General features: G+C 47.5%; 1 protein-coding gene across 3 annotated transcripts in view; it reads right to left on the reverse strand.

The window, feature by feature from the left end:
* LOC133951675 (latent-transforming growth factor beta-binding protein 4) overlaps positions 1–18,039 on the reverse strand; it is a 32,492-nt gene extending 14,453 nt beyond the window's left edge. For 2 of the 3 annotated variants that reach the window (XM_062385766.1, XM_062385765.1), the window contains exons 1-13: positions 17,072–18,039; positions 15,354–15,601; positions 10,124–10,360; positions 6,406–6,666; positions 6,170–6,246; positions 5,715–5,885; positions 5,220–5,319; positions 3,823–3,882; positions 3,196–3,318; positions 1,251–1,427; positions 515–652; positions 123–437; positions 1–47 (exon numbers count right to left, since the gene is read on the reverse strand). The exon at positions 1–47 is cut by the window's left edge and continues 130 nt beyond it. In XM_062385766.1, the coding sequence (XP_062241750.1) occupies positions 1–47; positions 123–437; positions 515–652; positions 1,251–1,427; positions 3,196–3,318; positions 3,823–3,882; positions 5,220–5,319; positions 5,715–5,885; positions 6,170–6,246; positions 6,406–6,666; positions 10,124–10,360; positions 15,354–15,601; positions 17,072–18,024 (2,907 nt within the window). In that variant the 5' untranslated portion in view covers positions 18,025–18,039. The remainder of the gene's footprint in view (positions 48–122; positions 438–514; positions 653–1,250; positions 1,428–3,195; positions 3,319–3,822; positions 3,883–5,219; positions 5,320–5,714; positions 5,886–6,169; positions 6,247–6,405; positions 6,667–10,123; positions 10,361–15,353; positions 15,602–17,071) is intronic. The other variant, XM_062385767.1, reaches the window with a different exon arrangement.
* Between the last annotated feature and the right edge of the window lie 2,195 nt (positions 18,040–20,234).

Consider the following 20,234-nt stretch of genomic DNA (forward strand, 5'->3'; position numbering starts at 1 on the left):
TGCTTGAGTGTGGTCGGGTCGGGACCCAGAGGAGGAGCGACCGCCGGCTAGGAGCAGAAACCACAACATTTCTCACACGGCTCATGAACACACTCTAACACAGCTCTTCTCTCTGAGCTTACCCTGACTCCCAGTGGACGGGGGCTGTGGTCTTGGATGTGACGGAGCAGATCCAGGTCGGACCGGTTGGGTCCCAGCTCTGCCAGGAGTCGGGGGTTTGTTCTGGGGGGTCGAGGTGCCGGCGCTGCTGGATTGTACCGTCCTGGTGGAGGGGGAGCTGGTGGCCGGGCGGGTCTGAGGCTGAGATGGATGCCGGGGGGTCGGAGGTGGAACGGGTCTGGTACCAGCTGATCCAGAGCTCAGTGAAGTACTCTGTCCACCAGAGGACGAGGGCTTCTGCCTGGAGGCTCCTCCACTGCTGGGTCCAGGATCAGGAGCTGTGGAAGGATTGAAACGTGTCACATGTGTCGATGTGATGGACGCAGTGTGTCTCAGGCCGGTCCACTGCAGCTACCCTGGTTGTCCTGGTTGCTGTGGTTCACCAGTGTGGCCCCTCGGCCCCCCAGCTGCTCGTGGACCCTCTGGTTGAACTGCAGGGCTGAAGCTGAGTAGTGATAACCAGGCCCGGCTGGACAGATCTCCTTAAAGGCCACTGAGGAGGAGACAGAGGGACGAGGGAGGACGCTCAGTCTCAGTTCATACACAACATCTGAAGACAGAGAGATCCAACACTTCCTGCTGCTTTTCACATTAAAAGCTCATCCCTGCAAGGCGTCTGGGCTCCAGATCATCTGTAATCCATGTCCACACACCTGGAAGGACCTAGGACGTGACCACTCACACACACTGTGTCTGTGTTAACAGGTTATCTAAATAACATCTGGTCTCCTCCAGATGTGAACAGCTGCACCATGTGAGATACAGAAATGAGCTGAACAGCAGCTGTTAGCGAGGACCACGGAGGATGTCCCACTGAATCCACATGTTGAGTCTCATCCCGACGGATCCAGCTGGATCCAAACCCCCCAGCGCCCACTGGAGGGCGCGGCCTGAGGAAGCATCTCTGAGGTCGAAGGTTCTTCTCACCACGGCGAGTCCCACAACCAACAGGAACAGGGAACTGATGATGGCACCACTACATAAGAGTGAGGATCCGCAAAGAGATGCACTTCCTCCTGAAGGGGACTTAAATGTCAGAACCACAATTCTTCATCATCTAATGATCTGAGACATTTCATGTGGACACCAACCTGAACCAAAGTAGGGACATCTCTGGCAGTCGGGTCCCCAGGCTTTGCCGACCCGGCTGCAGCAGCAGATCTGTTTGGTGATGTTCCTGAGGATGGGCAAGGAGCAGGAGGACGGACCCTGACCCGAGCCCAGGACCCGGAAACACTGACCCTTCACCTCCGATATCACACTCTGGGCTGGAGAGGACACACACAGAGGGACACAGGGTCATACAGAGACATGCCGGAGCCCGTCTCAGAGCGCCCCATGCAGCGTCATGCTCGGGTCCATTCAGGCAGGACGACCCGGGTGGAGACACAGATCAAGCTCAGCGAAGCTCAGACGTCACAGAGAAGATGAAGAGAGGATGAAGCTCTTACATCAGAGACATTGATGATTCCAGACACAACACATGTGGTTTTATAAACTGCTGTGTACTGATGCTACTTAGAGAGAGAAGAGTAAATCTACTTACTTTATGAACTTTATGAACTCAGCAGGATTACACAGAAACCACAGGATGGATTACTGTGACACTTGAGTCAGAGAAGAACTCATTCAATAGAGCTCATCCGAGGTCGACTCCCCACCGACCACGAGCTGGTGAAACGATGTTCTATTCTCTTAAGAGCCACATCGATATGATATCCAAAGGTCAAAGGTCAAATGTGACGTGATTCTAACAGTGGGCGTTCACTGTTATGCTCAGTTTTATGTGGATTCGGATCAGGGGGCGGATCCTGGAATGTTTACTGTAAGTCGTTAGCATAAATATGAAAATTCTACGTGTACAGTTGAACAAACTTAAATTACAATGTTTGTTGAAACTATTTTTAAAGTTTTGAGTCTGACATCATTACTGATTCAGAACACGTTGGTTTTTGTGCAGCACAAAATTTAAGTCGTATATAAATGTTGAGTCTGGGAGAAAAACACAGAGGACTTCAGTGTGCAGGCAACACAGACACACAACTGAACACCACACACACACATATACCACACACCCATCCACACAGACGAGACATGAGTCAGAACCAATAACCCAGCGTGGTCATTGGTTCCCAGGCGGACCAGCATCCTGCAGCCTCCTCCTCCTGGATGCCGGTCAGAATAAGCAGATCACCAGTCAGGCTTCACCAAAACCATCTGAGCAGCGACTCCCACTGAAGACACGTCCTGCTGACCTGGACCGGGACAACCAGTCCACTGACGAGACAACATCTGAAGTCTCCCACTGAAGACACGTCCTGCTGACCTGGACCGGGACAACCAGTCCACTGACGAGACAACATCTGAAGACTCCCACTGAACAAAGACGTCCTGTGGTCGGGGGGTCAGAGGAGCGTGAACCTCTGTGTCTCAGAGTTAACGGGACAGTCCACCTCTTTATTCATCCACCTCTTTATTCATCCGCCTCTTTATTCATCCACCTCTTTATTCATCCACCTCTTTATTCATCCGCCTCTTTATTCATCCACCTCTTTATTCATCCACCTCTTTATTCATCCGCCCGGTCTGAGAGACGTCAGTGTTTACTGAGCGCGGGGGGGGGGGGGGGGGGGGGCAACATGAAGGTCTGATGAGTAACTTGACGGAAAATAGTCCCTTTTTATTCCAGATTCAAACATCCATGAGAGCACGGGGGAATTCATGTTCACACTGTGATGCCCTGTGTAGCTTTAGCCTCCGGATCCAGCAGGGGGCGCTCACTGTCAGCTCAACCTTCTGAGCATAGTGTCCTCTTGACGCTCTGTGGTTTAACTTCAAGAGGACGGAGGACGCTCGCGAGTAGAGTCGCTGTGAGCGGAACAATCCCGAGGACACACACAGCAACACGTGTTCAGAAACACTCAGATGGATTCGACAAGTTCTGATCTGGAGTCTGCGTTATTCCTGATTTCATTCTCAAGGTGCAACAGCGAGTGTGAGTGTGTGTGTGTGTGTGTGTGTGTGTGTGTTACTTACAAATGCAGATTCCATGTGTGGCGTCGAGGATGAACCCCGCCCTACACACACAGCTATAGCTCCCCCTGGTGTTCACACAGATCCCGTTCTCACACAGCCCAGGCCGGAGGCACTCATTCACATCTACACACACACATTTACACACAATACACATTAAAACACACACACACACATGCACACAGACACACACACACACACACGAACAACAGCAAAGGGAGTAAGAACATGTAGGACAGTTTCAAATGTTTCCTGAAATCAGATACTTCAGTGAGTCTAGAGTACGACTCTGTGTACACAGTGTGATCACAACAAGTTATTCAGGCTGTGTCATAATTTACTGATTGTGTTAACGACAGGTCCTCTAAGGCTTCGTGGCCAAGATGGCGACCGCTACGGGCGAGAGAGCTCGAGACTTCACCGGAGTTTAGAGTAACAAACGTAAAGTGTGCATGTTGAAGTACGACAACTTAGACACCACCGCGACGTCTGGCTCAAGGGCACTCCTGCAGGCTGCTAGAGGGACAGGTCTTTAACCTCTGACCTACCATCCCTGTGTGTGTAAGTGTGTGTGTGTGTGTGTTTGTGTGTGTGTGTGTGTGTGTGTGTGCATGTGTGTGTGAAACTCACCGACACACTGCGTTCCATTGGATCGCTCAAGCCCAGACGCACAGCTGCTGTTGCTTTGACCTGATGATTCATGACCACAATTAAATGACACACAAACATTAAGAATCTAAAGAATTCAACAAAATAAAAAGGAAAATAAAAAAATTTATTCACAGAGTTTAAGGTGTGTGTGTTTGTGTGTGTGTGTGTGTGTGTGTGTGAGTGAGTGAGTGTGTGTGTGTGAGTGAGTGAGTGTGTTTGTGTGTTTGAGTGAGTGAGTGAGTGTGTGTGTGGTTTTAAAGGTTTATTCCCTCATTCTTTCTGATTTGACAAACTGATGTGAGGTCAGACGCCAACAAGTGAGCTCACAACTTCTGTCTCTACACATGGGCAGATGTGTGTGTGTGTGTGTGCGTGTGTGTGTGTGTGTGTTAAAGGCCTTTAGTCCTACTGAGCTGCATTCCTTTACAGTTAGTCAGTTTTCTACACAAACATGAAGGCATCATTACTGTGTGTGAGTGTGAGTGTGAGTGTGAGTGTGTGTGTGTGTGATACTGTAAGATAGTTATATAAGCAGCCTCTAGTGGAGTAGTTCCAAAATATTTCAGTCATAAAGTTTCAGATTTTCACAGAAAGAAAGAGAAAAGAAAAAAAGTGTGTGTGTTTGTGTGAACTGTAGGTGTGTGTGTGTGTGTGTGTGTGTTGTTTACTGTATGTATGTATGTGTTTGTGTGAGTGTGTGAGTGTCTGTGTGTGTGTATGTGTGTGTGTGTGTGTGTGTATTGTAGGTATGTATGTGAGTGTGTTTGCTTGTGTGTGTAGTGTGTGTGTGTGTGTTTGTGTGTGTGTAGTGAGTGTGTGTGTGTATGTGTGTGTGATGGAGTGTTTGTATGTTGGCTGTACTTATTTCTCATCAAATCAGTGTCATGGAGGTATTTTTGGAGAAGAGAGTCAGAACTCTGATGCTGCTCAGAGAGACGTATAGCTTGATGTCACACACACACACACACACACACACACACACACACACACACACACACCCCCACACACACACACAGCATTGAACCTGTATACACACTGTCTGTGTACACCCAGGTCCTTCTCCTCTCCACAGTCCGTGACTGTCACTAAAGATGGAGCCGTGGTGTTAACACCACACTGATCAGAAACACCTGAACAAACATCACAGAGATGAGAACAACCTGAAAGACAGAAACATCTTTGACAAACATGTATTCAACTTCTACTCTGATTTGTTTGTTTGGTCCATGTCCCATCTACTAACGTGGAGGAGAAGGGTTTATAACCTTTACTAGGACCAGCCACCAGGGGGAATTCCAGATGTTCTGGCTTCACTTTTAAGTTGACTGTGGTCAAGGTGTGTGTGTGTGAGTGTGTGTGTGTGTGTGAGTGTGTACCTGTATCAGGACAGAGGACACAGTCGGTGATGCCCCACCCCTTCCCGATCCCTCGGCAGCACATGTCCCTGCTCCTCAGTCCAGGCAGAGGAGAGCTGCACTACACACGCACACACACACACGCACACACACACACACACACACACACACACACACACACACACACACACACGCGCACACACACACACACACACACACACACACACATGTTTTATATTCAGAACAGGTTTAATCTGAGGAAAGTAGATTTATCTGAGATCAGTTTGATTCATGAATATCTGATGTTTTCTTTCCCCGAAGCAGACAGCCAATCAGGTGTCTTCAGTTCCACATTTACATCCTGAAGACTGAAGCACTGGTTCCCAGTCTGTGACTAATGATCCAATAAAATTCAACTAATCTACTTGTTAGAAGCCGTTTGATTGGTTCCTCAGTGTTGATACGCATCACTAAATAAACAAACAAGTTCCTGGTGGCTCCGCCCCCTGCCCTCACCTGTCCGCCCTTCACCTCTCTGAAGCAGTACTTGAAGCCGGAGTGTTCGGTGTAGGTGCCGTCGCCTCTCACCGTCTGAGCCTGGACGCCCCCACCGGGAGGAGCCGGAGCCCCCGCCGACCCCGAGGCCGGCGAGGACAAGGTCCGCAGGGCGGGACTGAACCCAGACACCTGATGGGAAGAGACACACATCGGGTCATCATCACAACCTTTCATCCACGATAACTCTGCTTTCACTTGTTCATGTCTTAGTCGTCAGGATTATTTAAAAGCTACAGATGAGCGTGGAGCTTGGTGAAGGACGTGTGAGATGAGAAGAACTCAACATCTGGAGAAGACACTTTTTTCACTTTCTTAAAAATTGTTAAATTGTCTTTTCTTTGAACTCATTTCCCACAGAATGATTCATCAGAAAGTGAGATCTGACTTCGGAGCTTTGATTGAATGGGCCCCACCTTCAGCACCTGGTGGATCTTCACACTGGCCTCAAGGGGGTGCTGCACTCTGACCTTCACCATGGACGGAGCCGGGGCTGCCCACACACACACACACACACACACACACAGACACACACACAATATGTCAGCCACTGTTCCAGGTGATCTCTCACGCAGAAGGTCTCAACCTTAACATGCAAAGTGCTTCAGGATCTTGTTTGTTGTGATTGGATGAATCTGTGTGGATGACCCACCTCCCGCCCTCGCTACTTCCTGGTTCTGTCCCAGCGGCACAAGGAACTCCGACTGGGTCAGCTCCTGATTGGCTGTGGTGACGGAGCGGAGTGCTGGCTTGACGATCTCATTGGTGGAGGACGGCGAGGCAGCAGCACCCGCGGCGGCGGAGGCGGAGTCGACGGGGATCTGGCAGAACTTCCCGACGAAGGTGGAGGGGCAGAGGCAGCGGTCCTTCTGAAGACAGACGCCACCGTTCTTACAGAGCAGAGGACAGAGGACTGCAGGAGACAAACAAACATGGAGATCTTTATTAGCTGCTCGCACAACGACAACTGGGATCAAGGTTCAAGAAGCGACTATGAGGAGAACTAAGGGCCCGACCTGCGGGGGGGCCTCAAAAGAATATCAGGTTGGATTCTCCATTCGTTGAACATCATTAAATAAAGACGTAAAACATGACAGCGACTCAAAGTGAAGCCAAAGCTCCTTGATGGTGGTTGGCTGCAGGTCAGTAGCCCCGCCTCCTCCATGTTAGTTATTCACATACTCAGGAAATCAAACTGCATCAATTCAGCTGTTTAAGGCTCAAATATAAACAGTTGAATGATTAAATAAAAAAGAACCAGTAAGTTTCAGGCTCCACACATACACACACACACACACACACACACACACACACACACACACAGGCCAACACTAACACACATCCATCATGTTTACAGTCTCTCTCCCAACACTGGGTCTTGTGTGAGTCCAGGTGACGTGCGGATGAAAAACAAAGCTGCCTCCCTGTTGGGACGGAGCTGAAAGTGGACCGGGCGCCAACAGAACCGGCCAGCCACTTCCTACTTCCTGTTAGAGCTCGTTCCACAGGAAGTCAGGGTATTGTTACTCAGATTTCTGCTAATGAGCCGATACCTCGTCTCTGCAGCAGGAAGGAAACCTGCAGCTTTTAAACCAGGTTCTTCTCAATTCTCTCTGTTGGTAACACTACACACACACATGCTGCGATTATTATTCACCGTGTGGTGTGTAGCACTGATGTGTGTCTTTGTGAAGTTTTATGAGTCAGGCTTAAACAGTGCAAAGCCTTATAAACTGAGATAAACGGTGAAAGTGTCAGCAGCTGTTGTTGTTCTGATCTGATGTTTATTCAAAGTCGTGTTTGATATCGACGGAACATAAAGACAACAACATGTCGCCTCTTCCTCCAGAAACGAAGCCAAACATCTCAGATACGAACGTGGCCATCTTGTGATGTCATGATTTGGAGTCAGAGCCTGCGTGGTCGCGGAGTAGAGCCGTGGTATCAAGGTCCCACCCTGAAGGTCGGCAGTTCGATCCCAAGTCTGACCCATCTGCAAGCCGAAGTGTCCTTGGGCAAGATGCTGAACCCTCAATGGTCCCCCCCATAGAATAACAAAGAGCAGATAGATGCACTGTGTGAATGTGTGTGTGAATGTCAAACTGTACTGTAAAGAGCTTTGAGACATTATACTAGAAAAGTTCTATATAAATACAAAACCATTTACCTCCTCCTCTGCAGCTAATGATAAATCAAAGACATATTTCCTGTATTAATGTCGAGCTCATGAGCGGCTCTACTCCACGATACTGCAAATGACATCATCACCACAAGATGGCAGAGTTTGTATCAGTAATATTTCAGCTTCCTTTCTGAACAGTTGGAGGAAGTGGAGACTCGACGTCCATCTTGGTTCAGTGTGAGAACGATCACAGCCTCTGAACATCTGACAGGTGATAACTAATCAACAGGATTTGACTCCTGTGAGAAATCAGATGTGATTTATAGTTCTTAGTGATTTTCCAGTTCAGATTAAAAGAATTCTGTCCCAGTGTTGACCATGTGTTAGAACGTTGTGCCAGATCTTCTCTCATGTGACTCACTGAGGTTATTCCAGCTGAGACTGGAACCAGGTGTGGAACCAGCTCCAGCACTGGTCCCAGTCACCTGAGTACAAACAGCGCCAGTCTGAAAACACCTCAGGGTGGAAGGAGTGGGGGGGGATAAAGATTCTTTCATTCAGAGCCATTTTTTATTCTCTGACTTCAGACCTGCTGCCAGCCGCTGACCTGGAGTCAGTTCACACTGCACAACTATTCACTGGCTTCGCTTCAGAGTCTGAACTCTGCCAACCATCAAAGAGCTGCAGGTCACATGACACAGCTGGAGCCACTTCACACGCAACACATGTAAACTCGTATGTTGAGATCAGATCTTCGTTTTCAGACTCGCTGCAGCTCAGTGTGGACTCTCTCTCCTCTGAGGGTCACACGAGTCGCTCGCCCTACAGCTCAGTGTGGACTCTCTCTCCTCTGAGGGGTCACACGAGTAGCTCGCCCTACCGCTCGGTGTGGACTCTCTCTCCTCTGAGGGTCACACGACTCGCTCGCCCTACAGCTCGGTGTGGACTCTCTCTCCTCTGAGGGGTCACACGAGTCGCTCGCCCTACCGCTCGGTGTGGACTCTCTCTCCTCTGAGTGTCACACGACTCGCTCGCCCTACCGCTCGGTGTGGACTCTCTCTCCTCTGAGTGTCACACGACTCGCTCGCCCTACAGCTCTGTGTGGACTCTCTCTCCTCTGAGGGTCACACGACTCGCTCGCCCTACTGCTCGGTGTGGACTCTCTCTCCTCTGAGGGTCACACGAGTCGCTCGCCCTACCGCTCGGTGTGGACTCTCTCTCCTCTGAGTGTCACACGACTCGCTCGCCCTACAGCTCGGCGTGGACTCTCTCTCCTCTGAGTGTCACACGACTCGCTCGCCCTACAGCTCAGTGTGGACTCTCTCTCCTCTGAGGGTCACACGACTCGCTCGCCCTACCGCTCGGTGTGGACTCTCTCTCCTCTGAGTGTCACACAAGTCGCTCGCCCTACAGCTCGGTGTGGACTCTCTCTCCTCTGAGTGTCACACGACTCGCTCGCCCTACAGCTCGGTGTGGACTCTCTCTCCTCTGAGTGTCACACAAGTCGCTCGCCCTACCGCTCGGTGTGGACTCTCTCTCCTCTGAGTGTCACACGACTCGCTCGCCCTACAGCTCGGTGTGGACTCTCTCTCCTCTGAGTGTCACACAAGTCGCTCGCCCTACCGCTCGGTGTGGACTCTCTCTCCTCTGAGTGTCACACGACTCGCTCGCCCTACCGCTCGGTGTGCACTCTCTCTGAGAGAGCGAGTCCACACTGCACGCCCACCTGCACCCATTGGACGGTACTAGCTGTCAATCACACTGCTTGTGTTTAGCTTTGCTCTGCTTGAGCTCAAACTCTCGAGTGTTAGCTCTTCTCCTCGTGCTCACGTTGTTTCTGTGTACGTGAAACTTCTGCTCTCAGAATTCTTTGTGTAACGACTCTTCAGCCAATAGAAAGCCAAGGGTAGTGATGACAAAGTGAACTGTCCCGCCCTCTTTATGGGTTCATTAGCTATACTTCTTTGACAGTCACTTTACCTTTACAATGTCTGGGCCAGGAGTCTATGTCCATTTTCATTAACTGTCTTTGGTGAGAACAGGAGCAAGCGAGGGTCTTGCAGTGCACCATGGGTAATGCAGTTCATACAGAGCCAGTTAGAATGACACAGAGAACATGGAGGAGAGAAAAGAGAAGCTTGTGCAGGGAGATCAGACCCACTTCAGTTTCTCTGGATCAGGTGAGTCCGAACACCGAACTGGAAGCAGCAGAAGAAGAGTAAAGGTCAAAGGTCAAAGTTGAACTTACAGACTCTGAAGCCTGGACCATGGGAGCCGTCTCTGCGTCCTCCTCCTCCTCCTCCTCCTCCTCCTCCTCCTCCCTCGGAGCTGCTGCTGTACAGCGTGGTCACGTTGCCTCTCTCACAGTAGTTGACACATCGGTCCTGGTTGCAGCGCACTTTGCAGATCGTCGGCGTGAACATCACCTGGATCCTCTCCCCCCCTCCTCCTCCCCCTCCCCCTGCTGTGGCGGTCTGTCCATCAGCTGGCGGAGGAGACACGAAGAAGAAGAAGACGATGACGGACAGAGAGCAGCAGAGCGAAGGCTGCAGCATGTCGACTGCTGCACTCAGAGTTTCTCAATGTGTTGCATCGTCTCAAACTCCAAAACCTCTCCCCTCTCCCTTTACTCTGACTCTACCTTGCTCGTTCCCCCCACCACCTCTCTCTCTCTCTCTCTCTCTCTCTCTCTCTCTCTCTCTCTCTCTCTCTCTCTCTCTCTCTCTCTCTCTTATCCGGGGGTCGACTGAAACGAGTGTCGCACGAAAAAAAGGAGAGAGGGAGGGAAGAAGAAGTAAATGACCACACGTCACCCCCCCCACACACACACACACTCTCTCTCTCTCTCTCTCTCTCTCTCTCTCTCTCTCTCTCTCTCTCTCTCTCTCTCTCTCTCTCTCTCTCTCTCTCTGCTTTCTGTTTTTTCCTAAACACTCCTGTGTGTGAGCGAGCGAGCAACAGTGCCTGAGCAAGGAGAGAGAGAGAGGGAGAGAGATAATTGAAAGCAGTGTGCAGGACTGGGCTTGGCTCCAAACTAAATGTTTAACAGGGATCTGGTCCATCAGTCCACACAGAGAGAGAGAGAGAGAGAGAGAATTAATACACAAATCTCTCTCTCCCTCCTTCCCTCCTCTTCTTCTCCTCTTTTCTGTTCTTGGCCTTTCTCTGGTGCGAACAGAGACGATCCATCTCCGCTCAGTTTCATAACCGGCTGCAGGATGTTGGAGGATGTCAGGCTGATGATGCAACACTGCTCTGGCTTTCAGGAGGACGGACTCACTGAATGTGTTGAAGTTCAAAGTGTCGACAGAGGAGAGCATGACACGCTTTGATTCTTCATGTGTGTTGTGTTAACGTCTTCCATGTTGCATGCACTGAACCTCTGGCCTCAATATTTAGGTGAACACAAACACAGACCCACTGATCGTAAAAGTTACACAAACGTCCTCAGTGTTGACACAAAGAGAGAGAGGCTGCGCTGGTTTGTGTAAATCAACTGTGAAAACTAAAGAAAAGAAAAGTTAATGAAGCTGCAGATGGAAAATACAGTTTTACACAAGGCTCAAAATATCACTGCAGTACTTACACATGTAAAACACTACTGCAGTAGATCCAACACATATAAAACACAACTGCAGTAGTATTAACACATGTAAAACATTACTGCTGTAATACTAACACATATAAAACACTACTGCAGTAGTACTTACACATGTAAAACACTACTGCAGTAGATCCAACACATATAAAACACAACTGCAGTAGTATTAACACATGTAAAACATTACTGCTGTAATACTAACACATATAAAACACTACTGCAGTAGTACTTACACATGTAAAACATTACTGCAGTAGTACTAACACATATAAAACACTACTGCAGTAGTACTTACACATGTAAAACATTACTGCAGTAGTACTAACACATATAAAACACTACTGCAGTAGTACTTACACATGTAAAACATTACTGCAGTAGTACTAACACATATAAAACACTACTGCAGTAGTACTTACACATGTAAAACATTACTGCAGTAGTACTAACACATATAAAACACTACTGCAGTAGTACTAACACATATAAAACACAACTGCAGTAGTATTAACACATGTAAAACATTACTGCTGTAATACTAACACATATAAAACACTACTGCAGTAGTACTTACACATGTAAAACAATACTGCAGTAGTACTAACACATATAAAACACTACTGCAGTAGTACTTACACATGTAAAACATTACTGCAGTAGTACTAACACATATAAAACACTACTGCAGTAGTACTAACACATATAAAACACAACTGCAGTAGTACTAACACATATAAAACACTACTGCAGTAGTACTTACACATGTAAAACATTACTGCTGTAATACTAACACATATAAAACACTACTGCAGTAGTACTTACACATGTAAAACATTACTGCAGTAGTACTAACACATATAAAACACTACTGCAGTAGTACTTACACATGTAAAACATTACTGCAGTAGTACTAACACATATAAAACACTACTGCAGTAGTACTTACACATGTAAAACATTACTGCAGTAGTACTAACACATATAAAACACTACTGCAGTAGTACTTACACATGTAAAACATTACTGCAGTAGTACTAACACATATAAAACACTACTGCAGTAGTACTAACACATATAAAACACAACTGCAGTAGTATTAACACATGTAAAACATTACTGCTGTAATACTAACACATATAAAACACTACTGCAGTAGTACTTACACATGTAAAACATTACTGCAGTAGTACTAACACATATAAAACACTACTGCAGTAGTACTTACACATGTAAAACATTACTGCAGTAGTACTAGCACATGTAAAACATTACTGCAGTAGTACTAACAAATATAAAACACTACTGCAGTAGTACTTACACATGTAAAACATTACTGCAGTAGTACTAACACATATAAAACACTACTGCAGTAGTACTAACACATGTAAAACACTACTGCAGTAGTTCTAATACGTATACATTTTGGAAAAAGGATTTCGGTGAATATTCCTGATTCACTGTTAAACTGAGGACAAAGATTCTTCTGACTTCCTGCAGAGTTGTGTTGTGTCAGTGGATTTGTTCTGAGCTCCTCAAAGTAAAGAGAGATGACGAGAACACACCAGAGGCACACAGAGGCTGAACGCAGCGGCTCTCAGAGGGGCCCCCCGCAGCCTTAGGGGCCCCCGCAGAGCTGAGGGCCCGGCTGCTCTGCTGGTATAGAGACCCGTTGTTTCTGCAGCTATGAGCTCATGTCCTCTCACAGACACACACACACACACACACACACACACACACACACACACACTGAGCCAGTGAAGCAGAACAACAATTAACATGAGCAGTGGAACAAAGTGTTAACACTATGAGCACAGTGCTACAACAGCATGATGATGTAATGATGATTGATTCAACATGTCACCCGTCAGTCACATGGGCCGACACACACAACTCCGTGTGACGATGTTTCCATCAGTCGAGTTTCAAATGTAAAAAGTGTTTTCCCACAGAGCGTAAATAAAGATGGACGATACGACTCGGAATCGCCCCCTGGTGTCTGGCTGCAGTATAGTTCAAAAAACCACCTCCTTAATGTTAGCAGATGGGACATGGACCAAATAAAAAAATCATGGTGTTTCAGTTTTTTTCTGGCTACAGCAAAAAAGATTATATTCATCCCTCAATCTAATGTCAGGTTCATGCTCCTCAGTGAAGCTACGTTGTAGTGAAGCTGTAGTGAAGTTGTAGTGAAGCTGTAGTGACGTTGTAGTGAAGCTGTAGTGAAGCTGTAGTGAAGCTGTAGTGAAGTTGTAGTGAAGCTGTAGTGAAGCTGTAGTGAAGCTGTAGTGAAGCTGTAGTGACGTTGTAGTGAAGCTGTAGTGAAGCTGTAGTGAAGCTGTAGTGAAGCTGTAGTGACGTTGTAGTGAAGCTGTAGTGAAGCTGTAGTGAAGCTGTAGTGAAGTTGTAGTGAAGCTGTAGTGAAGCTGTAGTGACGTTGTAGTGAAGCTGTAGTGAAGCTGTAGTGAAGCTGTAGTGAAGCTGTAGTGACGTTGTAGTGAAGCTGTAGTGAAGCTGTAGTGACGTTGTAGTGACGCTGTAGTGAAGTTGTAGTGAAGCTGTAGTGAAGCTGTAGTGAAGTTGTAGTGAAGTTGTAGTGAAGCTGTAGTGAAGCTGTAGTGACGTTGTAGTGAAGCTGTAGTGAAGCTGTAGTGAAGCTGTAGTGAAGCTGTAGTGACGTTGTAGTGAAGCTGTAGTGAAGCTGTAGTGAAGCTGTAGTGAAGCTGTAGTGACGTTGTAGTGAAGTTGTAGTGAAGCTGTAGTGACGCTGTAGTGAAGCTGTAGTGAAGCTGTAGTGAAGCTGTAGTGAAGCTGTAGTGAAGCTGTAGTGAAGCTGTAGTGAAGCTGTAGTGAAGCTGTAGTGAAGTTGTAGTGAAGCTGTAGTGAAGCTGTAGTGAAGCTGTAGTTACACACAGGGCCGAGCTTTCATGGCCGTGCAGAGATGTGTGTGAGTCGTACTGTAATTACACCTCCGTAACACTAGTGGCGGTAGAGCCTCTATGCTGGTGTTGAGTGTCTTGTGGTTTCTGGTCGACTTGTGAACAAAGTCTGTGTGGTGTGTTAACAACATGGAGCGTGTTCCTCAGCGGATCCTGTTGGAGCTGAGAGGTGACGAGGAGCAGTTTCTCATAAACATGTTCCTTCCTTTAACTCAAATTAAAAATGGCGGTGATTCTGAGGGAAACGCGAGGCTACCAAGTGGACCAATCACAGCTCGGGTCGGGCACGGCGTGAACACAGGCTAAAGACATCAGCTTTACACTCACTGTTCTCCAGTCAGTTCTCCACATAGCTGACAGTAACAGGATTTGTTCACTGTTCTAATCACAGTGATTGTCGCTCGACTATGAGTCTGTATTAACAGTCACCTTATCTGCACCACACACTCACACACACACACAGACACACACACACACATTAAAAACCAGGCATTCCAGCTCCATTAAATCACCATCATGAAAAAAAAAAAAGCGTTACAACAACACACGTCAGCCGGTCCTGAGCTGTGTGTACAGTTTATCTCTGAGCTGCACACTGGTTCTTATAGAACTTGGTGACCCGTGTGTTGTGGTATGTGTGTTAAATAAACTGTCAGATTGTGTTAACATGTCCAAACATGATTAGAGCGTCTGCTCTGGTGTCTGTGACCCACCACAGCCAGATACACACATTGCCCACAGTGAATACACACTCTTTGGTTTCGGAGGAAAACAATCATCAACAATAAAAAATGGGTCAAACCCAACGTCCCCTGATGTCTACTTTGTTTGTGATCATTGCCCGACAGATGTGGATGTGAGGAGCCGATGCAGATTCCAGAATAATGAGATAAATGATCATGAAGAATAATCGTTGTCATCATCATTGTTCTCTAACTGACCTGCAGGTGCCGAGATGTGGACGGTGTACTGGCCCTTCTGAGAGTGGAAGCTCTTCACACTGGTTTTCACTGATGATGAGGAAGAGGAGGAGGATGAAGATGATGAGGACGGGTTTGAAGAGGAGGTCATGATGTTAAGTCTCTTCCTCTCCTTCTCAATGTGTTTCATCAGCAGGGCGGCCATCTTGTCTCCTCTTCCTCTCCTGAACAGAGTCTTCCTCAGCAGCACGGCCTGGGCCTCCCTCAGACTGTCACACACACACACACACACACACACACACACACACATATTTGTTTCAGTCGTGGTCAAACGTGACTGCTGCAGTGCATTGTGGGACGGCATCATCTCTTTCCCTTGAGTGAAGGACCCAGTGTTTGCTCAGCTCCGCCCCTCAGCTCTTATCACGCTGCCACTCAAACACCTCAGGTCATTTCACTCATTCTGGAACCTTCAGAAGAAAAATAGGTTTCGACCACGTCCCCGTCTTCCCACAGTCTGTCCTGACCCTGGCTCCGACCTCTGACCTCCACAACCTCTGACCCCTGACTCTGGGATCATGTTGATTGTTAAGATGGAGGAGACTCGCAGTGATCTGCTTTTTCTTTCTGACAAACTGTCCAAACGTCCTCCTACAGGGGAAGAGGACACGCAGACGTCCAGTGTCTAGTGACGGACAGTTGACCTTTGACCTTTTCAGATGAAATCTCTCACGCTCATCTGGAGAAACTCAAACTCACTCGAATCGACGGACCCTGACTTTGATTTGTAAAGTATTGCAGCTGCTCGCCCTTAACACAAACGTCTGTTTCTGCTCTGGTCACTAGGTGGCGGTAAAGTTTTTATCTAACACGTATTTTACTGATCTGCAGCGCCCCCTGGATCAGGACCAACACTGATGTTCCGTAAAGTTTTAATCTGCTTCCCTGCAGCTTGAGACTTAACATCAAGTGGCTGAGGGGGTAGAGCGGTCGTCCTCCAACAAGGAGGTCACCGGCTTGAATTCCAGCCTGTGCTGAAGTGTCCTTGGGCAAGATGCTTAACCCCAGATCCCCATCATAGATGGTACAATTAACTAACTGGAAGTCGCTGAAGGCCATGTAATGTTACATGTTAACTTTTTATAATAATTATTAGTTGTTTTTTATTCCAAATATTTATTTGTAATTGTTAAAATATTAACTTAAAGTGTTTTCATTGTGCAGCCTGCAGAGAGAGAGAGAACAGAGAGAGAGAGAGAGACAGAGAGAGAGTGAGTGAGAGAGAGAGAGAGAACGGAGAGAGAGACAGAGAGAGAGAGGGACAGAGAGAGATATAAAAAGAGAGAGAGAGCGAGAGAGAGACAGAGATAGAGACACAGAGAGAGTGAGAGAGCTTTCCTTTAAAGTAAAGTCAGGGGAAGAGCTTCACCTAGTGGCTGATCAGAGAACTGCAGCATGTATTCAGTCTGACCTTTGGATGATGAAACACAAAATAGTTTTCACAGAAGAGGAGGAGGAGGAAGAAAAGGAAGAGGAGGGGCCTATTTACTGTTACCTCGTCACAATAAACGATAACTCTCACTCAGGGAATCACGTGATCAGTAATTAAAATGTAAATATTGACTATAGCTGCTTTATAGCAGTGTTCGTTTGTCAGAGCTTCTGACAGATTTATATTGATCTCATCACATAGATTCATTGAGTGGGTTCACTGAACACGAGAGGAGGAGCCATCTTACCTGAGCGGCTGATTCTTGGCTCCTGCCGTCTTCACCTCTGTCCTCGGACCCGGATCAGACTCCACATGTTCTCCTCTCTCTGCTTTAGGCCTGAGGCTGGATTCTGGATTTGGAATTACATCTTCTGTGAATCTCTGTGGTGAGTCAGACTGAGGGTTCCCACTCTCTTCACCCTCCGACCCTGAAAGAGTCTCTGGATTCTGGTTTGTATTCGAAGGTTTCTCCAGGATCTCAGTCTCCAGAGTTGAGGTTTTGAAGGAGAGGAGTTGTTTCTCTGAGTGTGAGTGTTGGACCTCCTCTGGCTCTGAGTCAGAGTTTATTTTGGCCGCTCTCTCTGTGACCTCTGCTCTCTGCTCGTTTCTGGCCCAGAGCTGGAGGTCGTTCAACTCCGGTTCAGACTCAGCTCTTGTTGGTGTTTCCTCAGCTGCTGCCTTCATCTTCAGCTCCTCAGTTCTCAGAGCTCTGTTCTGCTCGTACACCGGAAACCTCTTGGATACACTTTTGGTTTTGAGTCCAGGACCAGAGTCCGGTGTGTGAGCCTCGTCCTCTTGGTCCTGGCTCTCGGTGGAGTTCAGCTGGGACGCTCCTGGTTTAGTGTTTAAAATGGCAGCTGTGGTGGAGACGGGCTGGGAGATGTGGCTCTGAGGAGGCTTGGTGATTCGCCGAAGGCTGGTGCTCGGCCCTGGAGGGCGGGGGAGTGGGTTGAAGTGCACAGGAGGCCGCCGAGGGACGATGGTGGGGTGGATGGAGGTCAGGGGCCGTCCCGGCAGAGACAAGGTCACCGTGGAGAGCTCGCAGCGAGAACCAGAGAAACCTCGTCTGCAAACACAGCGACCAGGCCGTCGGCACAGAGCTCCGTTAACACAGGGAGGGAAACATCTGGCTGCAGGAGACCGAGAAGAAAGAAGATCACATGTGAAACTGATAGATGGATAGATGGATACTTTATTCATCCCGAGGGAAATTCAGTGATTTATAAACTTCTTTGTTAGTTGTGATGTTAAACTGCCCTCTCACCAGTAGATGTCACAAAGTCCTACAAACTGCACCTTTAAATATGAACTTCCTTTAAATCAGATCCTAAAGATGTGTGTGTGTGTGTGTGTGTGTGTGTGTGTGTGTGTGTGTGTGTGTGTGTGTGAGTGTGTGTGCTTGTGTGTTGCCAGACATTTCCATCTTCAATCAGGACAATGTGACCAAACAGTAAAGCTTTACCCTGCAGACTCTGAGCCCACTGCGACTTACTGTGTGTGTGTGTGTGTGTGTGTGTGTGAGTGTGTGTGTGTGTGTGTGTGTGTGTGTGTGTGTGTGTGTGTGTGTGTGTGTGTGTGAGTGTGTGTGTGTAAGCCTCCCTCAGAGAGGCTAAATCTGTTTCCATTCACGAGTTTCTGCAGGCCATTCACAGCCATTTAATCCGGACCTGAAAGGAACACTGAGTGTGTTCACGACTCATTTAAAACAGGACCAGTGTTTTGGCACAAACTGTGATTGACCCTATTTACACACATTCTCTTTCTGTGTAAGAAACTATAAAACATACATTATAAAAATATGTTAATTAAGACCCAATCAAACTGAACAGGGAGAACAGCACATCAACGTCTGACGTGGTTCAAACAAAGAGTGAAATCTCTTCATCCACATGGTCCACATCAGAAGAACAGAAGACATTAAACTCCTCTCTCCCTCCGGCTTCCCCCTCGTCTTTCTGCAACAGCCTCAGAAGCCTGGGACGTCTTGTTGAGTGAGACCTGTGTGATGTGACCAGACTCTCAGCAAAAACCCACAACAGTTATTTGAGCCTTTTTATTTATTGTTAAAGAACGATTCCTGGAGAAGCAAAGCTTTCTCTGACAGCTGATCATCAAAAATCAGTTTCTGACTAAAAACCAGAAGCTGCTTTGTCTGCGTCTGTGAATCCAGGATCCATCCATCTAAACTTTCTGACTTTTCAAGTTAGGAACAATCAGATGAGCTGACGTCTCCAACCGACAGACGGTAGGAATTAAACCTCGTGTGTGTATAAAATGGAGGAGTATTTATGGCTGTGAATCTCCAGGTCTGCAGAACTTCCTCTGCATGAGGGTTCAATTAACCTCACATCAGATTCATAAAGAGCTGAATCACAGGAAATCCCTGAAGAAGCAACGAACGCCTCGTAAATCCAGCGCCGCATGTGGATCCCGGCGTCGGCCATCAGGTCGCACTTTGAACTGAGCCATGAAGCAGCGGGGGGGGGGGGGGGGGGGTGCAGCTTCAACCTGCTGTTATATATCAAATCTGTGATATAACGTCAAGCTCAGCACCTTTAATCTGGCATCAAGCGGGTCAGTCCTCCAGAAGATCCATCTATTCTCTGATCGTCCAGCAGGTGGTCCGTCCATCACAGACAAACACTCATGCTCCTCTTTCTCCTGCTCGAGTCCCAGCCCATGCTGAAGTGCCCTTGGGCAAGGAGCTGAAACTGGAAGGCTCCTCGGACGTTGAATCTATGGGAAACTCTCTGATTGGACAGTGCTCACAGCAAAGCACTGAGGGACTTGGTTGTAGAATTTATTAATTATTTTATTATATTTAAAGTTTAATTTACTGATTCAAGACACATATCTGAAATCACTCCCTCCTTTTTATCCTAAAATAAAAAACCTATCAAGCTTAAAGAGAGAAAAGACGGAAGCTGGCTGAGTCCAGATGTTCCTGTGAAGCAGATGTTCTACTGAGGATCCACAGCAGGTTTCTGTTGGAGTCAGTTTAACGTGTGCAGCTGCTGCCGGGTTTCACTACAACACGACAAGTCCAACTCACACATGAATTACACAAAGACAGATGTGCTGAAAACACACAAGTTGTAAATCCAACAACTTTGATTTTGAATAAATCTGATGGTCATTTTGTTAGAAGCAGTTTGATGTTGGGAGAAGTGTTTATGAGTTTATGATTTAGTTTGACAAGAAGAAGAAATAAACAAAGAACAGTTTGACGACAGTCGTTACTCACATTTGATGCAAGTCCTGGTTTTCTGTGACAACGTCCAACCGACACAACACTGACGTCCACAGACATGAGGACTGCAGAGAGAGAGAGAGAGACAGAGAGAGAGAGAGAGACAGAGAGAGACAGAGAGAGAGAGAGAGAGAGAGAGAGAGAGAGAGAGAGAGTAAGG

This window comes from Platichthys flesus, chromosome 4, assembly GCF_949316205.1.
Source record: "Platichthys flesus chromosome 4, fPlaFle2.1, whole genome shotgun sequence".
Taxonomy (NCBI): Eukaryota; Metazoa; Chordata; class Actinopteri; order Pleuronectiformes; family Pleuronectidae; genus Platichthys; species Platichthys flesus.